The 18,661-nt window shown below is 37.6% G+C and overlaps 1 protein-coding gene across 1 annotated transcript in view; it reads right to left on the reverse strand.

Moving 5' to 3' along the window:
- Positions 1–18,661, reverse strand: part of USH1C (USH1 protein network component harmonin) — a 44,172-nt gene that overhangs the window by 11,398 nt on the left and 14,113 nt on the right. The window contains exons 9-15 of the mRNA XM_041481317.1: positions 18,030–18,114; positions 17,582–17,641; positions 17,270–17,326; positions 15,167–15,309; positions 14,474–14,539; positions 12,070–12,194; positions 10,553–10,629 (exon numbers count right to left, since the gene is read on the reverse strand). Of these exons, the coding sequence (XP_041337251.1) occupies positions 10,553–10,629; positions 12,070–12,194; positions 14,474–14,539; positions 15,167–15,309; positions 17,270–17,326; positions 17,582–17,641; positions 18,030–18,114 (613 nt within the window). The remainder of the gene's footprint in view (positions 1–10,552; positions 10,630–12,069; positions 12,195–14,473; positions 14,540–15,166; positions 15,310–17,269; positions 17,327–17,581; positions 17,642–18,029; positions 18,115–18,661) is intronic.

An 18,661-nucleotide genomic window follows, 5' to 3' on the forward strand; every position in this document is an offset into this window, starting at 1 on the left:
TATATATATATATATATATATATATATAAATAAAATCAATTATATAATAAGGCATATATCTTTCAAGTATGTTCATGACTGTTTACAAAGGAAAAAGGTAATTGACTTATTTTTTATTATTTCATTTCTGATGAATTCAGAATTTATAAAAATAAAACCCAGCATCTGAATAAATGAGAAATAAGATGTACAAATTCTAGGGCTTTACACTGCTCTGGAATTATGCACCTCTGTACAAAAACTGTCATTAAGAGTGGCTTTTCCACCTTGGAAAAAAATGGAAAAATACTGTTTTTTACTTACCATTAGTGACTGCTTGAAAATATACAGGAATTTTAGTTAGCAGGAAATGGGACAAAGGTTGATTCTTTGAGGACATCTCAAAGAACAATATCAAAAACAAACCCCCGCAGTACTGGAGCACTCAGAAAAAGGATATTAAAAGGCTTACCAGGGCCTCTGATTTGATTGTTGGCCTGACCACGAAGTTTGGGTCAGGATGCAGCATAACTGGTTTAGAGACTATAGGTACCCCTGGATGACGCTGGGTAGGTGGACTTGGAGCAAGTTGCTATGGAGTTAATTTAAGAAAATTACAGTTTACAACCTAATTGTGCAAATCCATCATTTCACCAAGACACCTCAATTCAAGTGGTTTATCATAATGAATTTAATGACACTAATACAAAACAGAGCTGACAGAATTATTTTAACTAAGGCTTACAAAGTCAACAAACCAAAACACAATTTCTCTTATATCCAAGTAGTAGCTTTTCACCTAAATTCTGGCTTCACCAGCAAGATTATGGAAAAACCCCAGCCCTGCTTTTGCATTTTTCCTGTAAAGGCAACACACTGAATGAGAAGTTAGAGGAAAAAAACCAAAACTGCTAAGGTTGAGTGTAAGAACACAGTGAACACAAAATAAGATGTTAACTAATCCATGGCTAAATAAATATTTTAAGATGAAGTTCAGCAGGGCTGCAGCAAACAGCTTTCCATAAGGAATTTCAAGTTAAATTATCTTGATTTAACAGCAAGGATTTATTAGGTTAATTCCCTGCCCTTGACTCCACAAAGTAGAGATACCCAGAGGCATCTGAGAACTCATCATTCAGCATGTCCTAGTCCAATCCTACACTTCTCACTCAGCCAAAACTCCCACTGACATCAAGCACGGTTTTATTCAAGAAAAGAGTTCAAAACTGAGCCCTGTGGGTTCAGTTTCTGACTTAGCCCCAGCAACTCTTGGGACACTTTTCTCAATGTTTCTCATAGGAAATCTGATGTATTCCAGAGATCATTCTTATGGTACAAGCTGTAACCTCTGAAATTATTTATCTGCTTCCAACAAATGGGTTAAGGCACTTTTTGGATTTGGTTTTTTTGTTTGTTATTTTTTGTGCATGTGTGTGTTTTTTCCCCTGTGGGCTTATTTCCCTCCCATCCTTTCCTTTCTTCAATAATTAAAAAAAAAAAGTTTGAATCGGATATTTTAAAGTCCCTGTGGATATCACTCAACTAATGTTGTTCCACTCTGCAAGACACATTGTATCGTTAAACATTCTGAACTCAGAAGAATCAGAATCAACAGATTCACAGATACAAACTTGTTAAGCTGCACTGGAACTGGATGATTTCTCCTGGAGTTGCACAATTTAGCAACAGATTTTTCTAGAGTGCAAAATGGATGTCTGATCATTCTGACTCAAAATCAGTGCAAAGAGATACCAAACAAATGGTGGTTCTGAGATGAAACTTGCATATTAGCACCCGTTATATTTAAAAGGTAGTTTGAACCTAGCAATTTTTGCTTTGATGGAAGAACAAAGCACATGTGCTGTGACATACAGACATTTGCAACATGCAGATATTGACTGCATTTTGCTAAACTCTTTGAAATACAAAAACCTTGGACCATTAGGAGTCACTTCCACCACTTGTACTTTCAGCACAGCAACGTATCCACACAGATCATTCCATATGCTGAATTTTAAATACATTATCTCTGCAGAGTGAAACCCCTGGCAATTCCTTTTCATTGGCACTACATGGGAAGTTCATGAAACCACAGCCATGATAAACAGCTCGTGACATACCAGCGGGTTGCTTGACACAGGGGACGCTTTGCCAACGTGGGAGGTGTTTCTTACAACCTAAACAGCAACACACTTAGTACTGGGTTCATATAAAGTGTAAAGCTAATAATAATTTTTTTCAGAAACAGACAATTTAGACCAGATATTTTAACAGCTAGTTCTCAAAACTGTTTCTGACAGGATTTTATTCCTTTTGTCAGGTTTTGTTCAAGCTGAATTGGAAATTAATTTATCTGAGTTAAAACCAAAAATGGAGCAATGTAGAGAAGATTTACCATCTTGAGTAATATTAAATGAACTTATGGGACAACTACAGTTGTCTTACTTTTTGGCTTTAGGAGGCATTGACATGAGATCTTTAATCCACAGCCACACAAATGCACTGCTTTTGCTTATGTGTGGGGTTAAAAACTGACTTTGTAAAAGGTAGCAAGAATAAATTGTCAAGCTTTGGATTTTTCTTCCATTTCTGAAATGACATGAGATATATTGAATTATCTGTTTATAAACAAAGCAGCATTGGTTCAATTAATTTTACTAAGAGCCTAGTTGTTTCCTCATATACAGTAATTATATTCAGTGAAAACTGACATTAATTTCAAAGACTAGGTTATTTATTGTATATTATTGTTACCTAACATATTTTTCTTAATTATTAATTTATTTTCTCTAACACAGCTAGCAGTGACAAACTGCCAGAAACAGATATTAGATTATATTGATTTGGGGTCAGATAAGTATGGCAGTTCCCATATTACTCCTTCTAGCTGAATAGTCTCTGTTCTCTGTAGAAGAGTGTATTTCTCTCAACACAAGTATTTTGTACACTTGTGTCATTTCACATCATTTTTATTTTGCAAATAACTTGGGAAATCTGCTATCCATAAGAACATATGATATTTCCATTTCAGTAGACCTAGCACATTCTTGGCACTCCAAATGTATGAACCACATAGATCAAACACTATCAGGTCCATGTAAGTTTACAAGAGATTCATGGGTCACATTGGGGCCCATGAAAGCCCATCTAGCACATTCTCTTTCACAGAAAGAGAATCTGCCAGTTTCCACCAAAAAGGAATAAATTTGCATATCCTTCACCACCCAAAGAGAATCATGCAAATACAAAGACTATTTAGTAAACATGCAAAACTCCCAAAACCCAACAGTACAGTCAGTCAACCCATGCAGAAAACTGTGCAGGAAAGACGTGACTATATGGGATCCTCTTCTGCTGCTTGTAACAAGTGAGCAGCTTTTGCCAAAAGAACAAGTATATGATTCTCACTACAGTGCTTAGCAAAGGGAATTATGATGAGTCAGCTGCCATTTTTTTCCTAAAGCAAGATTTGGCACAAGATTTCTTTTATTTGATCCTCTTTTGAACTCAGATTGCAATAAGGAGAAAGTCGGTGTTTTCTCAAAGGGCAAAAAGTCAAACCAAGTTACCAGCTCTTGCTTTTTTGTTTTACACAGTTTTGACCGTTTAAAACTTTGACCTTCTGACTTTAAGCCAATCTTCTCTGTCCACTCCTCACCTAGCAAAGCAATTTGATGACACATCTCAAGCACTTCTACAAGTAATTTTCACTGCCGGGATACTTTTCTCAAATTTAACAATGAAATAATCTGCTGCCTGTGATTGCCTTTTTTTTTCTTTTTAAAGTCTTTAATCACTCAAGTCCAAACAATCTTTTTCTTTTAACTGATACATTCTGCTTAGTACATCTGCAGGTAATAGGGTTACAAGGTATGCAACCAGGAGAGCAAACCTCTCCTGATTTACATTTAAAAAATGTTAAAATGAAACTACCTTTGGCCTGCATTCATTACTGAAAAAAATGAAGAATCCACTCCATTCACTCTTTTAACATTGCAAGAGGCAGAAGGGTAGGTCCAGTGGACAAAGATGGTGATGGATCAGGGCAGGGAGGCACGCAGGGGAATGATAAAGGAGCATGCATCCAGACAGATCCTGAGGTCACCTGGGAAGCTGGTGTTACCAACAGGGCTGGACCTCGTGGAGCAGTTGAGGCAGGAGGTGGATGAGCTGGTGGTGCTGGGGTAACCGTGGGGGGAGGCGGTGGCGGCGGAGGCGGCGGTGCACGCTGTTTGGGTTTGTCAACTTCATCTAAGTTGATGTCATCAAGATCTGTGGTGTGCAGCTGCAGGCCCCCGGCAAAGCGCCGCATCGAGGCGACGGGGGGAGAGGCAGAAGGACGTCCGCTCGCTGGCTACGGGCGACAGAGCAGAAACCTGCCTCAACGCTTCCAAAGAATGGGCAGCCCTAGAAAACCACTCAGCCCAACTGCTCCTCCACAGAAAGATCTTTGCTTCTCCCACACAGAATATACACAAACATTTTCATCTCTGAAAGCCTTTCAAAAGCACTCCTTGGGATTCCAGTTTGAAAAGAAGAAAAACGGGAGTGTTGTGACAGCAGCTACTGGGGTAAGGGGGTAAGGGACAAAAGAAACCCCACAAAACCCCAGTGGCATGAAGTTTTCAGAAGGCAAAATCACAGGACAAACCAAGATAACACAACTTTTGCTTCTCTGGCTCTTATGAGGAGAAAGCAAGAATTACTCCTCACAAAGGTGATTATTTGAAGGAAAATAATCAAAGACAGGCCTTGAGATTCTTTGCTGTTAAAAAAGGAAAAGGGGTTAAAGTTTTGTAAACATAACCACACATTAGTACAAGAAAGGAAACTAAGCTTGAGCAGCTATCAAAACAAAAATTTAGTGTGCTGTTAAATTCAAAACCTCAAGGGGCTTGAGATTTTATAATTTATATTAATCCACACCAGATCTATTGGGGGTACTAAACAACTTCAGAATGCAATGAGCAGCTCATCCAAAAAAATAAGGATGTCTGTGAGGTTGGAGTCTACATATGCTGTTGGAGTTGCTAACATTTCTTCTATCAGTGGTCCAACTGGACTATCTGAGAAAATTCAGTCATTTTGCTATTTTGTAGACCCAGCTGAGGAAACCTTACATAGATAAGCTGTCTGGCAGACACATTCATCTTAGTCTAACATGGCAACATGTCCCTCAAGAGGATAACACTTTTCACATTCTTCTTATCTAACATGCTCACCTCTTTGTGCTGAAAAATTGCTATTTCTTTGACAGAGGAGATCTTGACTGCTCTTGTTCCCAAGAAACAGTTCCAACCTGTAGCACCTGAATATCCTTCAGCTGCATTTACTCCTAAAAAGCACTCAGATTTTGTGTTCTACACGTTTTAACTGCTTGGGCATGTTTGTAGAAAAATTGTATTAGAGCAATTATATATAACGTAATGGAAAAATTGACGGAACAAACACAACAGAGTGCTGGTCTTAAATCCAGGTTGAGCTCTGAAAATACAACAGTGTTTGTAATGTTCCTTCTTACTTTACAAAGGGGGACAAAGTTCTAGCAAAACACAGTCTGCCAAGTTTGGACAGTGAGAGAAAACCTCTGCATAAACATTCCACTAAAGACCTGCACTGAAAAAAACCCACGCATCTGAGCCTAGGGCCACGATGAACAAAAGATCAGCTGCTTTTTTCAGAGCTGCTCATGCTGACCTGATGGAAAAGCACGTGAGAGCATTCCCCAAGGACCCTTTTGTGGTTGCAGTTTCTCGGGGATCCCATGGGAGCTCAGTAGATTGCAGCATTCCTCTTGGAAGTGGCTTTCCTTGGAAGACAGCCAGAGCAACGGGATGGTGGGAAAGCCTCACCACACATCTAGAACCATCAGGCTCTCAGGAACAATCACTTTCTGCAGCTCCCTGATTAAAGGGGACTACTTAAAGCACAAGCCCAAACCCTATTCCTTATGAGTTTTGTATCTTTTTGTAATTTTCTTATCCTCTTCCTTTATTTCACACAATACAAGGAAGACTGCAAGAGCTCATCATCAATGATCTTGTGATCACATGATACTAATAAATATAGCTGGATCTAGCTTTTGTTACTGGCAGCATGTCCCACCTAGCCCAAATATTTCATGATACAATAAAATTGTTAATTTAGTGGTGATAATAGAGTTATAAAGGACAATATACAATCAGTTCACTAAAATAATGTTTAAATTGTCATAAACTATAGGAAAAGCAAATTCTATAGATTTTAAGTCATCAATTATTGACTTTTTTCCCCCCTCTCTTAGAAAGGGCTGTGGGGCAAACGACGAAGACAGATTTTTCACTGGTAAAACCTGTTGCTTTTAGGAGACAACTTTCATTTATGTAGAGATCATGCAATATATGGAAAAGCTAGAATTTTACCTCAGGAGACTCATTCTCCACAGAGGAGATCTGTTCTAACCGTGTTTGACAAAGTCTTTCCACCCAGTGCTGCACCTTTTCTGATTCTTCCAGGTCTTCTCGTTCTGTCTCAGATACCTTGACCATAATATTGGTGCATTAGAAAAGGTTACGGGTATGGTCGTAAGACAAATATATTTCAAAAGTATGAAATGTCACCTAAGATAGCTTTCAAAATAATAATAATACTTTAAAGGATTCCCTATTTTGCTGTTTTTCAGTAAATTCATCATTACACATGGACACAACTGCAGAGATATCCTCGTTTAGACAAAAGCTGACTAGAAATAAGAAAATGTGGCAACAGAATTTTGCAGTAAAACAGTTGTTAAAATTTCATTATCTTTGAAATAATTAAACAAGTGTCCTGCTAAAATAATTCCACTAAAAATCCATCTAATTGTCTTTCAGTATAGCTTGATAAATCACAACATACCTCTTGCACAAGACGATTTATTTTCAATTGCTTTTCTCTCTCCAGCATTCCTTCTTTCTCCTTGGCAAGTTTTTGCTCAAACTCCATTTCCTTTTTATTCTTCTTCTGTTCACAAAAACTATCACTTTTTGACTTCTTTCGTTCTTTCCCTTTCTGGGAAGGTTTTGTGACAAAAATGTTTACATCAGCTAAAACCACCACAAACTTTGATCTTGTTACATGAGTGTCTGCCTTGAAAAATTAATTACAGTCTATGCAAGTACGGAGATGGTTTTCTAAAAGAAAATCCAAAGTTCATTTACCCAGCAATTTGCAGGAAAGTCGAACTTTGGAGGTCTTGTGCCCTCCTAACATCAGCTGGATGAGATCAGAGCATTCAACTTTTTTGTTCCTCTGCAAAGTTACAACTTTAGGGCACACAGGCCCATTACAAAACTGAATATTTAAACAGTTTTGGTTGGGTCTTGATTTTCCATCTCTCTGCTTTGGCATTTATGTATAAATATATCAATGATTACTTTCAGGTGACAGATGCTCATGTATAGGTAGATGTTCGTAGTCCATGCACACAACAGCTTCATGCATATGCCCTAAAATAAGCATTGCATCCCCTAATAAAACTGAAATAAGGAATTATAAAGGAAAGGTTTAGATCAGTGCAGAAACTGAGTTGCTTCCAAGAAAGAACACTGCATCACAAAGACCATGTAGCTCCTACAAGCACTGAGTAGAATCTGCTCAGATGAGTTAAATAATACAGCACAAAGTGACTCTAAAATTTTACATGTAGGATACAAACAAGGGGAAAAGCTACATAGTCTTTTGGAAGCCTCTGTTCTTGTTGTCTTCAAAACACACATGGCTCCTTATTTCTTCCTTAGTGATGTCACATTTTCTGCTACCCTTTCACCTTTGCACAGGTAGGACTTTGTTAATTTTGGAAATGCCATGTTCTCCTTCCATTTATGAAAAGTAAAACAGAGGAGCAGGTGGGTATTTATTGACAATTACTGCCCCAGCCAGAAAGGCTGTGCTTCAGGTTTGATTTTGTTCTTCTCATCATCATCAGCTATTGACCTTTCTTGCTTTGAATTCCCAAAACCACCACAAAGTGCTTCACATTAAATAGCATTATTTGTCTTCCTTTCACCTTTTGCACATTAATATGGATAACAAAGCCTTGGAGAACAGACATTTTCCCTGGCAGCTACAGAAGCCAATTCCCCCAGTCAAGCAGTTAATTGGAACTTTTACTGCTGAGTTCAATGGGATATGGTCTATTGCCTCATGGTTACATGGTGGTGGTGTTTTAGGGAGGGGAGCAGGGGGAAAAGGAACCCCAAAAACATTGGAGATAAAGCTTAACTAAAAAAATCTAGCTTTTCACACTCAGGTTTTAACATAAACCTAATTCTGTGGTCTACTTTATTCAGGGCTAATTAGTTTTCACCTTAACAACAATTGCCAATATCATCCTCTTAAAAATTCAAAGATACATTTAATACTGTCTGCTAGATGTAACATCAGGCAGGTCAACTTGCTAGGTATCAACATTTGAAGAACCACCAAATTCAAAGGCACTCTAAGCAGTACAAAAGCCAAAGTCTTCTAGAACATGAACATATATCTGACTGTCTTAGCTGAACTCCCAGCATCCAGATACAACAGGATGATTCATCCTTTCCTACAATTTTCCCCGTGGATTCAGTTTACTTCCTATTATAGACATTTTTAGTACCGAGTGAAATTTTGTTTTTAAAACAAACAAAAAATCATTAGCAATAGGGAGTAGGATAAAAATTCATTACTGCCAAAAGCAAATTATTAAAAATAAAACTTTTCAAGTTTCCAGTGCACACAGTGTGGTAAAGTTCAACAGGAACTGTGTTAAGATCATTAGTATATGAAGAGGTATTTGGGCATGCTCTGAATTATAGTTGTAAGCAGCAACACAAAATTTACCCTCTTTGTGTGAAGATTTTCCACAGTAAGCGTGTATAATTTTCAGATAAAAATCCTAACTGCCCTGGCTTTCACACAGGTTACAGATCCATGATGATTTAGAGTCACTAGCAGTACAAAAAGCTATTGGAATGCACCATCTTCTCCTGATCTCTTTTAAGGGGAACAGGTATATCCTGGGCACACAGAAGTCAAAGCAATAGTCCTAAAGAGTGTCACAAATACTTCATCTATCAGAAACAATCCTGACCTCCTCTGAAACCTTGAGTTCTTGCCAAATACACACACAAAATCTTCATGGCACTTTTACCACAGTTAATTACCAAAAACCCACCACTAAAGCACGCAACACAACAGCAATACCCCTATAATATGGCTAATATACATTGCAAGAAATAAAGAGAAGGAAGCAACAGCAAGTATAAAATATTATTTGAAACTCTCATAAATTGAAATTGCAATACTTCAGCAGTATTCTATACAGAAATATTCTATCAGCTTAAATATTCTTAAGTTTTTTTTTTTTTTTTTGTTCTTATGTGCATGCCTAAAAGCCTTTTGCCTTCAGCACTCCTCTTACAGGGAGATTTGGAAGGGTATAACCGGATAATTTTTGTCTCTACTGTTTTTATATACACATGATTCTGAGGACTTTTGGAGAACATGAGGACGTGCACTGCCCACCTGTAATGAACACCTGCAAAGTATTGTTGTACAATTCCTTCTGCACATGGCAGAACCCAGAGCCTGAAGGACTCAAAACGACAAAGTCCTAGACACATGCATCCCAAAGGCATCTTAATTAGTGCACACGTTAAAAGAAGGAACATTTGACTATAAAGAATGTTTACTAGTAACAGAGAAGAAGAAAAAAGAGGAATTCCAATTCAAACACACACACAGCAAACAAATTCACATTTCAAACTTTGTACCTTACGAATTGTGGGAAATTTCCCTTCATACCGATAAAACCATCCAAAAGCTACAAAAGGCAAAGGAAAAATTATTTTTTGAAGAAAAGCCATACTCATGGCTCATACTCAGACCAATCAACGCTGATATGTGTAACTGATTAAAATTTATTTGAAGGCGCAACACCAGAAGTTTGATATTACTTACAAGTTCTTGGCTAAATTATTGATAAGTGGTTCTAGAACATTTAGTTATAGACATCCCTTATTTTAATGATACACATTTTATGCCAAACAAAGAAAATGCAACAAGTAATCTTCATACAGAACCACACAGGCATGTACATTGCTAAGATTTCTATAGTCACACCCCTACTTTAGAGTAGTTTTAGCAAGCCTTGTGAAAATTAAACAGGTGTGCAAACTCATTCAAGCTTGTGGCAGAACATGGCTTTTGAGGAGACATGAAAAGCTCCATTTCCCAGGACAAAATACTTCAAGCCAAGTGCATAAATATTATAAAATATATCACTAAGTAAAAACATACAAAAGAGTGTATTACCATAACTTTATATAAGAAACACTGCTAACACAGAGTGCTCAATATAGTCCACATTTCTGTAGAGTTGTTAGATTTCATATCAAGGTATCTTTAGATGCAGTGCCAGCAGCAGTGTCAAAATCTTTCATCATTTACTAAAGGACCATGCATATTGCCCTAGGAAAACTAAATGGTCAGCTGAATGTCAAGACTGACTGTCAGGACGAGGTGAGACACAGGAAGAATCTGAATCAGGATAGGAAGTCAGAGCTGAGTAGCAAACCTGTTTGTCCTGCTTCATGTTCACTTCATCCATGTCATCTGTTTCAAGTGGGTCATGTTCAACTCCCTTTAAATCTTCTAGAGAAACAAAGGAGGAAAGGGGTGAGGGGACAGAAGTGACAGTAACTGGGGGTTCCCATGAAGTGAAAAAGAGAGCAGTAATGTGTGACTAGAAGTTTCCATGAAACAAAAAAAAAAAATGTAGTTAGTGATGGGATGTTTTTCTAAAGAATTGTTAAAAAAAAGGCCCTACTTAAAACAATCTCCAACCTCCTCCACTCCTAAAGAGCTGTTAGAATCTACATGTGGACAACTGGTCTGCTGTGTGGTGAAGGGAAGCCTGAGGAGTTTGTTGGCTTTTCCTGTAACAGAACCATCAGCAGACTTCCCCAGTCACACACAAAATAATATAATAAAATAATATCAGGTTAGGAATCAGCCCAGGTCTCCTATAAATTATGCAACAAGAGCTTTCCACATTTTTCTTTGTACAATACAATTTTAGTACACTCTCCACATACAATTTGCAGCTTCCAATTTAGCTTCTTAACTGCCAGCTAAGCTCCAACTCTCTTAATTCCCTTTGGAAAGTAAGTCAGAAAGCCAGCAGCATCCTGGACTGCATCAAGAGCAGCATGGGCAGCAGGGCAAGGGAGGGAGTTCTGCCCCTCTGCTCTGCTTCCATGAGACCCCTCCTGGAGTGCTGCATCCAGCTCTGGGGCTCCTAATGTAAGATGGATGTGGACCTGTTGAATGGGTCCAGCAGAGGGTCATGAAGATGATCAGAGGGCTGGAGCACCTCTGCTATGCGGGAAGGCTGAGGGAGTTAAGGCTGCTCAGCCTGGAGAAGAGAAGGCTGTTGGAAGACCTTAGGTCAATCTTTCTGTACCTGAAAAGGGCCACCAGAAAACCGCAAAGTAACTTTTTAAAAGGGCATGTAGTGACAGGACACAGGAGGAAGGCTTTAAACTGAAAGTGGATAGATCTAGGAAGAAATTCTTTACTGTAAGGCACTGGAACAGATTTCCCAGGGTAGGTGGTGGATGTCCTATGCCTGGCAGTGTTCAAGGCCAGGTTGGATGGGGCTCTGAGCAACCTGTTCTAGTGGAAGGTGTCCCTACCCATGGCAGGGGGTTGGAACAAGGTAATCTTTAAGATCCCATCCAAGTCAAACTGTGAAAAGGTTGACAGGTAAACACTGAACAGAAACAACATGCAAAACAACGCAGCAAATTCCCAAGGTTGATGCTTCATACCATTTCTTAGTAAACCTTATTATTTTTATTTTTCCTGCTGCTGATTGTTGAAAACAATGACTATTTGAATGGATGTAAATTTTGTAAGATAGGTACCTGTTAAGTAAGAGTTATTTAATAGATTTATCATATGTCTCTAGCCTTCTAAAAATAATCAATTCATAGCTAGCTTAACTTGGAGACAAAGTAGTGGTATATTCTATAGAGCTCAGTGATGTGTCTGAGACAAACAGAAGGAGGCAATTTGACATCAATTACTTACTTTTGTGTTTGGAACGAGGGGCAGAGTGCACTTCTGCAGTTACAGTTTTTAGAGACTTGGGTGGTTCTTTAGGACCCCAGTCTTCTTCCCACTCCTTTTTAAATTTCTCTTCCTCTGCTGTTATCCTAGAGGAAGCAAATGCAATTAGACATTCTGAGTACAAAACCAACATCATCACTATATATTCATTACCATTATAATTTTTCTGCACATCTGTTTTTTCTCCTGAATATAAAACATAATAAACTGCTTCTTCTTCATAACTGAATTCCTTTCATCAATTTGTTTCACTTACTAAGCTACTAAGATAATTTTGAAAATAAAGCATAAGATATTCTCATTTAATATTTAGAATTCTAAGGCCTATTATATAAATACCTGCACAGATACTAAGCCATGAGTCACTCACTACAGTTGCCGTAAAAATACAGTTGAAATGGAAACTATATGAAATTCTGCATTCTAGGAAAAAAGGGAAAAACAAAAAAAGAGAGGAGAAAGAAATAGACAGGTACAGACAGAGAATGTGGGTGGTGCAGAGAGTGTCACAGCTCAGGAAAAGAGCATGCAAAAGAAGTAAATTACCTAGTATGGAACCTTGATCAGAGAAAAAAAAAAGGCGTTTCAAACAAAAATTCAGCAAATACCAAGTATGTCACAGCAGAAGTGCTGAATAACCTAACAACATGTAGCTTCATATATGTTGTCTTAAATGATCCAAGATCTATTCTCGACTATACCTTGCCTTGAACTGGTAATGTGGTGCCAAAATTTACCAGGTCTTAGATATATATGATGCTATTTATATTTGGATTATCTTTTGCATCTCTAAATTAGCTAAAGTAAATTGAAAAAATATTCACATGGAGTCAAAACACTCTTAAATCTCTAGCTGAGCTCACTATTTAAATATAGAGGCATTGTCAGGGAACAATGGACAAAATTTTTTTTCATTTAATTTTAGTTTTAAAAAGTTGCAGTTACAATGTAACTTGCAGTACATAGTTAGGGACATTTGCCATTTAGGCACATATGAATTTTTTTCATATGTGAGATACCAAAAAAGGGCACAGTGACTTTATACAAGGAACTCCTGCAGAAAGGATTCTTAAAAGAAGGCAAGGCATGATACTCACAAACAATTAATACAGAAAAATATTGTATTTTAGCCTGCCACACCTGCTCATTAAATCTCAGCTTTAGACTTCATCTAGGTTCCTCTACTACCATTCTCCCTATTCCTCACCCAGGAGATTGACACCTACTTAACAGTTTGGATTGTGATATGGAAAAGCTTAAAAATGCCTGAGCAACACTTGAAAATTATACAAGGAAGTATAAAGCTGTGCTAGACTTTACAATGAGCAGCCCTCAGGGCATGAGAGCCCTCCCTGAGTGAGTAAAGATGCTCTTAGTGCAGAACAACACAGCAGACATCCAACATCCATTATAACAGACAGGCAATCTAGATTTGGAGAACAGAACCATCCTTCACCTGTGATGGTCTGCTTTTATAGCAGCTTTTGGCAATTGCAGGAATTTCTATATAGGCCACAAATAAAGAACAGGATGTTACCAGCTCCCTGGGATCAGAAAAGGGAAATGTATAAGAATTCATCCATGTGCTGTTGCAGAGCCCACAGCAGGACTGCCAGAAGATTTTTCTCTGTGACAGCTGGGGAATATATTTCTTTATGCACCTTATAAATTCAGAAATCCCTGCTCTTTTTCTATCAGAAAATTTTAGCTAATACAGATACATGAAAAGAGACTTAAATGAATTAGATTAATTAAAACCCCTTAATATGTCAAAGGGGCAAATCCAAAGGCTTGAGGGTCAGTTCTAGCCCTAAAAGGCTGAATCAAAACAGATATTACTCTGCAATTTGCATTTTCATGCAATTTCCCGGCATCATTTAGAAGTAAAGTTAATTACTGTGATAACAGGTTAATTTCAAACTTCCAAATGTAAAAGAATGCTTAAGTTAAAAATATAGTACTGATCTGTTTCTTACCAGTACTGCTTTTTTTCTCTTAGAATTAAATGTAGTGTTTCAGTGACAACAGAGTAAACAAGTTCTGGGACATAAAATTTTCTTAAGTTTCTCTATATATTAAAAATACTTTTAAAATAAGTGCTCAACTTCAACTTGACACTGAATTTATTATTGCTTCATGTTTACTTATAATCCTAATGTTTACAGGTGCTGATTTTCAGATCAGTTTCCTATTCTTTAACTGTGGTGTACTTACTGATATGTACTGGATCCTACCTTTAGCTAAATGGAAATAATACACAATTTTATTAGAAAGCACTATGCAGAATGTTTTCAGCCAGATCTAATCTAATACACAAGGAATCCTTTTCCAGGTGGCACATTGCCTGTGTAAGGTTTTTACTCACTGCTCTATTTCTCTTCGGTATCTCTCTTCTTCCTCTGCAGCCTTCTGGGAAATCTCCAGCTTTCTTCTATAGTAAGTGGAATTAGGACAGCACGATAAAAATAGTATTTTCTGAGTAAGAACCTTAGCAAAGTGTATCAGCATACAGTTAGTTAAAGTTAAAAACAGTAAATACATTTGTATTGGGGGAAAATGCCCTGTTTTAAAAGTCATCTTTAAGACACCAAAGGTTCAGTATGGTTTCCTAGGAATCTTGAGGACATTCCTGACCATCTGGATAATAAGGGCATATAATCTACTTAATTCTTTAAATTAAGTCTTCTGAGGCAATACTATAGTGTGTTTTTGTATGAGTATAAAATTTCTGTCTTGCTAAAAATAAAGCATGAGTGAATAGCATCAGGAAAATAATGACTATCACACTGAATCATTGGGGTATGACAGGGAGCAGAGTGACCCTTCTGCTCAAGATGGCTTTGAATGATATGAGCTTTGAAAGCCCAGAATATCAAGAGCATCATAGGACAAACATTTTATGAACAGAGACTCTGCAAAAGCAAAACAAAGTTAATCTAAATTGAGAATCTTCTCACTTCTGTGAGAAATATCATAGAAATATTTATGTGATCCTGTCTTCCATGCCCTGTCCAAATCCAAGCTAAATTTTTCAGGCTGTCCTATAGAGAGTTCTCACAATCTCTCTTTCTCTTGCTGCTCTTTGATGATTTTGTTGGTCTCCAGTGCAAGCCGCTTCTGATGCATTAACTCCTGGCGTTCCTGCTCACGGAGACGTGCTTCTCTTTGCCTTTCTTCTTCAGTCATGAACAGCTCCTTGCCCTGCAATCAGAACCACCACCCCCATCAGTTGGGAAAATATCTAATGAATGCAGTTCTTCTAGGAGATAATTCAAACCCAATTACATAGTAGCACATCTGTGGATGCTGACAGTCTGGACAGAGAGAAAGTCAAATAAACTTTCCCAGGCGTTATTCTGGAGGAGCTTGAGGAAGTTTATCTGACTTTCTCTCTGACCAGACTGTCAGCACCCACAGGGCATCTGCCATTTCCTCACATTGCTCTTCCTGAGGAACACACCCTGGAAGATCCTCAAAGACCTGACTGCTTACTCCAAGGAGCTATTCTAGTTTCAGCCTCTCAGTTACTATGTACCAAACACCTCAGACAAGGTTTGCAACTACTGAAGTCAACAACAATACCACAGGGATCACAAATACATGCTCAGTGTGTCATCCAGAAAAAAATTCACATTATACTTGCTTGAAATCTCACTGAGCAATGAAATGCCAGAGAACAGAACACTGAATGATTCCCAATGTGAAGACAACTACACAGTTACTTTATTTTAATGCTCTTATGCCTGGCTGCTGCAGAAATGTGTTATCATTCAGGAACCCAAATACAGGACATGTACATCCCCAAAACACTGTACAGTTTATGTATTTCAGTTTGTTCAGTTTATGTGTTTCAGTTGGTTCCTGTTTCATATGCTTTACAATTAAGACACTAGCACTATTTCCTGTTCAAGAAAGATATTTCCATATTCCTATAGGTAGAACACTCTGATAACATTAATCTTTTTCATTTCTGAAATTAAAATCCCATGTTAATTAGGAATGTAGGATTTTTCCTATCTCTAAAGACCCAAGTAGACATCTTGAACAAAACCAGGCATTGAGGAATGTCTTTGCACCACAACAGGGAAACTGTTTTCTTATGCTATCTGTTCTCCAGTCAAAGATGTCTATTGAGAGATGATGCAAGGTGAAGGAGTGAGGAACAGAGGAGTTCCATAGCAACAATTTGCCATTTTAAGGATACCACCCCAGTGATGCATGCTGAGGTAGAACTCATATTTTTAAAGTTGTTAACATAACTGGGAGTTGAAACTAAGCCCTTAGGATGTTGAATTCCTGGACCTTAATCAGCTAGCCCAGAGTACTTGTTTAAAAAATCTCTACAGTGCCTTTGGACAACTTCATCTTTTGTTACCATAAGAGTAGATCAAATAAACTACTAATTCCTTAATGTAGCTACACAGCATACATGAGCCCTTAGGAAGTAGCTGAAGTGACTTCTTAAATCTTTTTTTCCCCTATTTAATTAGTTGCAGGGCAATTAGAAAACACTGGCTTTGATTAGTCTATGGAACTTGATTATCTTCTTGTATACAACTACACACTTTCTATAAGAAGGACTAAAGCAATAAAAACATTAAAAAATTTATTTTAAGTCACACTGAAGTCAGAGGGAGGATTTAATTAATTTCAGCTGGCTTTAGATTAGACCCCAAAGGCTTATAGTTCTGTTGCACAGAACTGTGGAAATGAAAAATTGAGCAATTTTCAGTGTGTCAATACACTAATGGGATCAGATAAACAGTTACAAAAGGAAGTCATTTGGAATAAAACTAAGGCATCAGCTATTCAGGATTAAAAAATTATTTGTTTCCAATCCAATTCACCTCTCATGTTTCAGCAGAAGCAGATATCTATTAGAACAGAAGCTCTCAAACATGAGAGACCATTACAATGAAGTTAATTTCCATTCCTTGTCAAGGAAATGATTTTGCATTGGCCCACAACCATGTTTTATTTGACAATACTTGGTGTGGTATGAAAGAATAACACACCACTCAAAACTGTCCTGGTTTGACAGAGGTATAGATCTTGTACAGAAACACAGGTTTTGTTTTTATCCATTTATTTTTACCATTTCTTTACTTACACAGCAATTTTCTGCTTGCAAATGTTCTGCTTTTACAAATATACTACTTACAGCGCCTGCTACCACAGAGATAGTCAAAGTACGGCTACTCTTGAGCACTCTGACAGCCTGCAAATTAAAACAAAACAAAAATCAGTGTGAAAGAAGTGATAAAAGGCCAGCATAATGCTAGTTACCAAGGCTGGAATTTCCAGAACTAAATAGAGTGGTAGGTATGCAAATATCCAAAATCCCATGTTCAATACCCAAAGCCTTTAGTCAGTAGCCAAGTATTAAAACATACTTTTTTGGACAGGAAAACAGGACAGATGTTTAATAAGCTGACAACTACAAATCCAGGGAATTAAGAAGACTTGCTTTTACCTCTTTATGATCCACATTAGAAAAGTCCACTCCATTCACCTCAACAATCTGATCACCAACCTAAAGGAATTAATGCAAATCTTAGTACAGATGCAAAGATAGTACATATATTTAATGAAAACAGAAAGAGATGTGCTCTCCAACACCCTTCACACAACAATCATGGGTACTGTGCAAGGGGAACAGACTGGAAACTGGTCAGGCTTGCACATACTCCTACACTGGGATCTGCTATTGCCACTGCTTGGGATCAAATCCTCAGCTTGAAAAAGTGTTGGTCTGACTCAGGTCAGTCATGTTCTTCAAATTTTAGAAAACTAGCTTTGTTTGAAATGTAATCACCAGATATTTCTTTCCCATGGGGAAAAAAACTCCCAGGAATCCCTGGAGTTATCAATACAAAACAAGAATTCCTTCTGGTACCTACCTTGGAAGGTGGCAAACTTACCTCCAAGCCCACCTCTGCTGAAAGAGAACCTGGCTTAACATTGCTGATAAAAATGCCTGGCTTTTGTGTTGGACCACTGGAAATACTGGAAATGTAAAAAATCCCAAACATTAATTGGATAATATTTATAGAATAATATTTATGAGGAATACAGTGTAATACAGCGATTAATTTTAGTTGTTTCTTCATAATTTTTTTTTTTTTTTGCTTAAAGAATATTTACGGTATTAGCCAATTCTGAAACAAACACCAAAACTTACCAGTACTCACACAGTGGTTTATCATCCTATTTTCCTATTCTCTACCCCACAGAACTGGTTTAAAAGAAAAATACTCAAGCTTCTGTATTTTGCCTTACATGCCAAAACTTTTATGTATGCTGACCCTACACTGTCTAAAGGATTGGGGCACCAATGATATTTGAAAGTGAGCAACTAACACAATGAAGAATTACTAATTATTCACTGAACTGCAAGATCCTGTATGTATAAAACATTGTTATTTTGTTAGGATTATTTATTAGGAGCAAGAAGGATGTTTCATCCAGAGGCCAAAATCTAGTTCAGGAACTTTAAGCTGCCATCTAAACTGGGCCTAGATACAGAAACTACTTTTGTAGATTATATATTCAA

This window comes from Pyrgilauda ruficollis, unplaced genomic scaffold (assembly GCF_017590135.1).
Source record: "Pyrgilauda ruficollis isolate IOZ18807 unplaced genomic scaffold, ASM1759013v1 scaffold55, whole genome shotgun sequence".
NCBI lineage: Eukaryota > Metazoa > Chordata > Aves > Passeriformes > Passeridae > Pyrgilauda > Pyrgilauda ruficollis.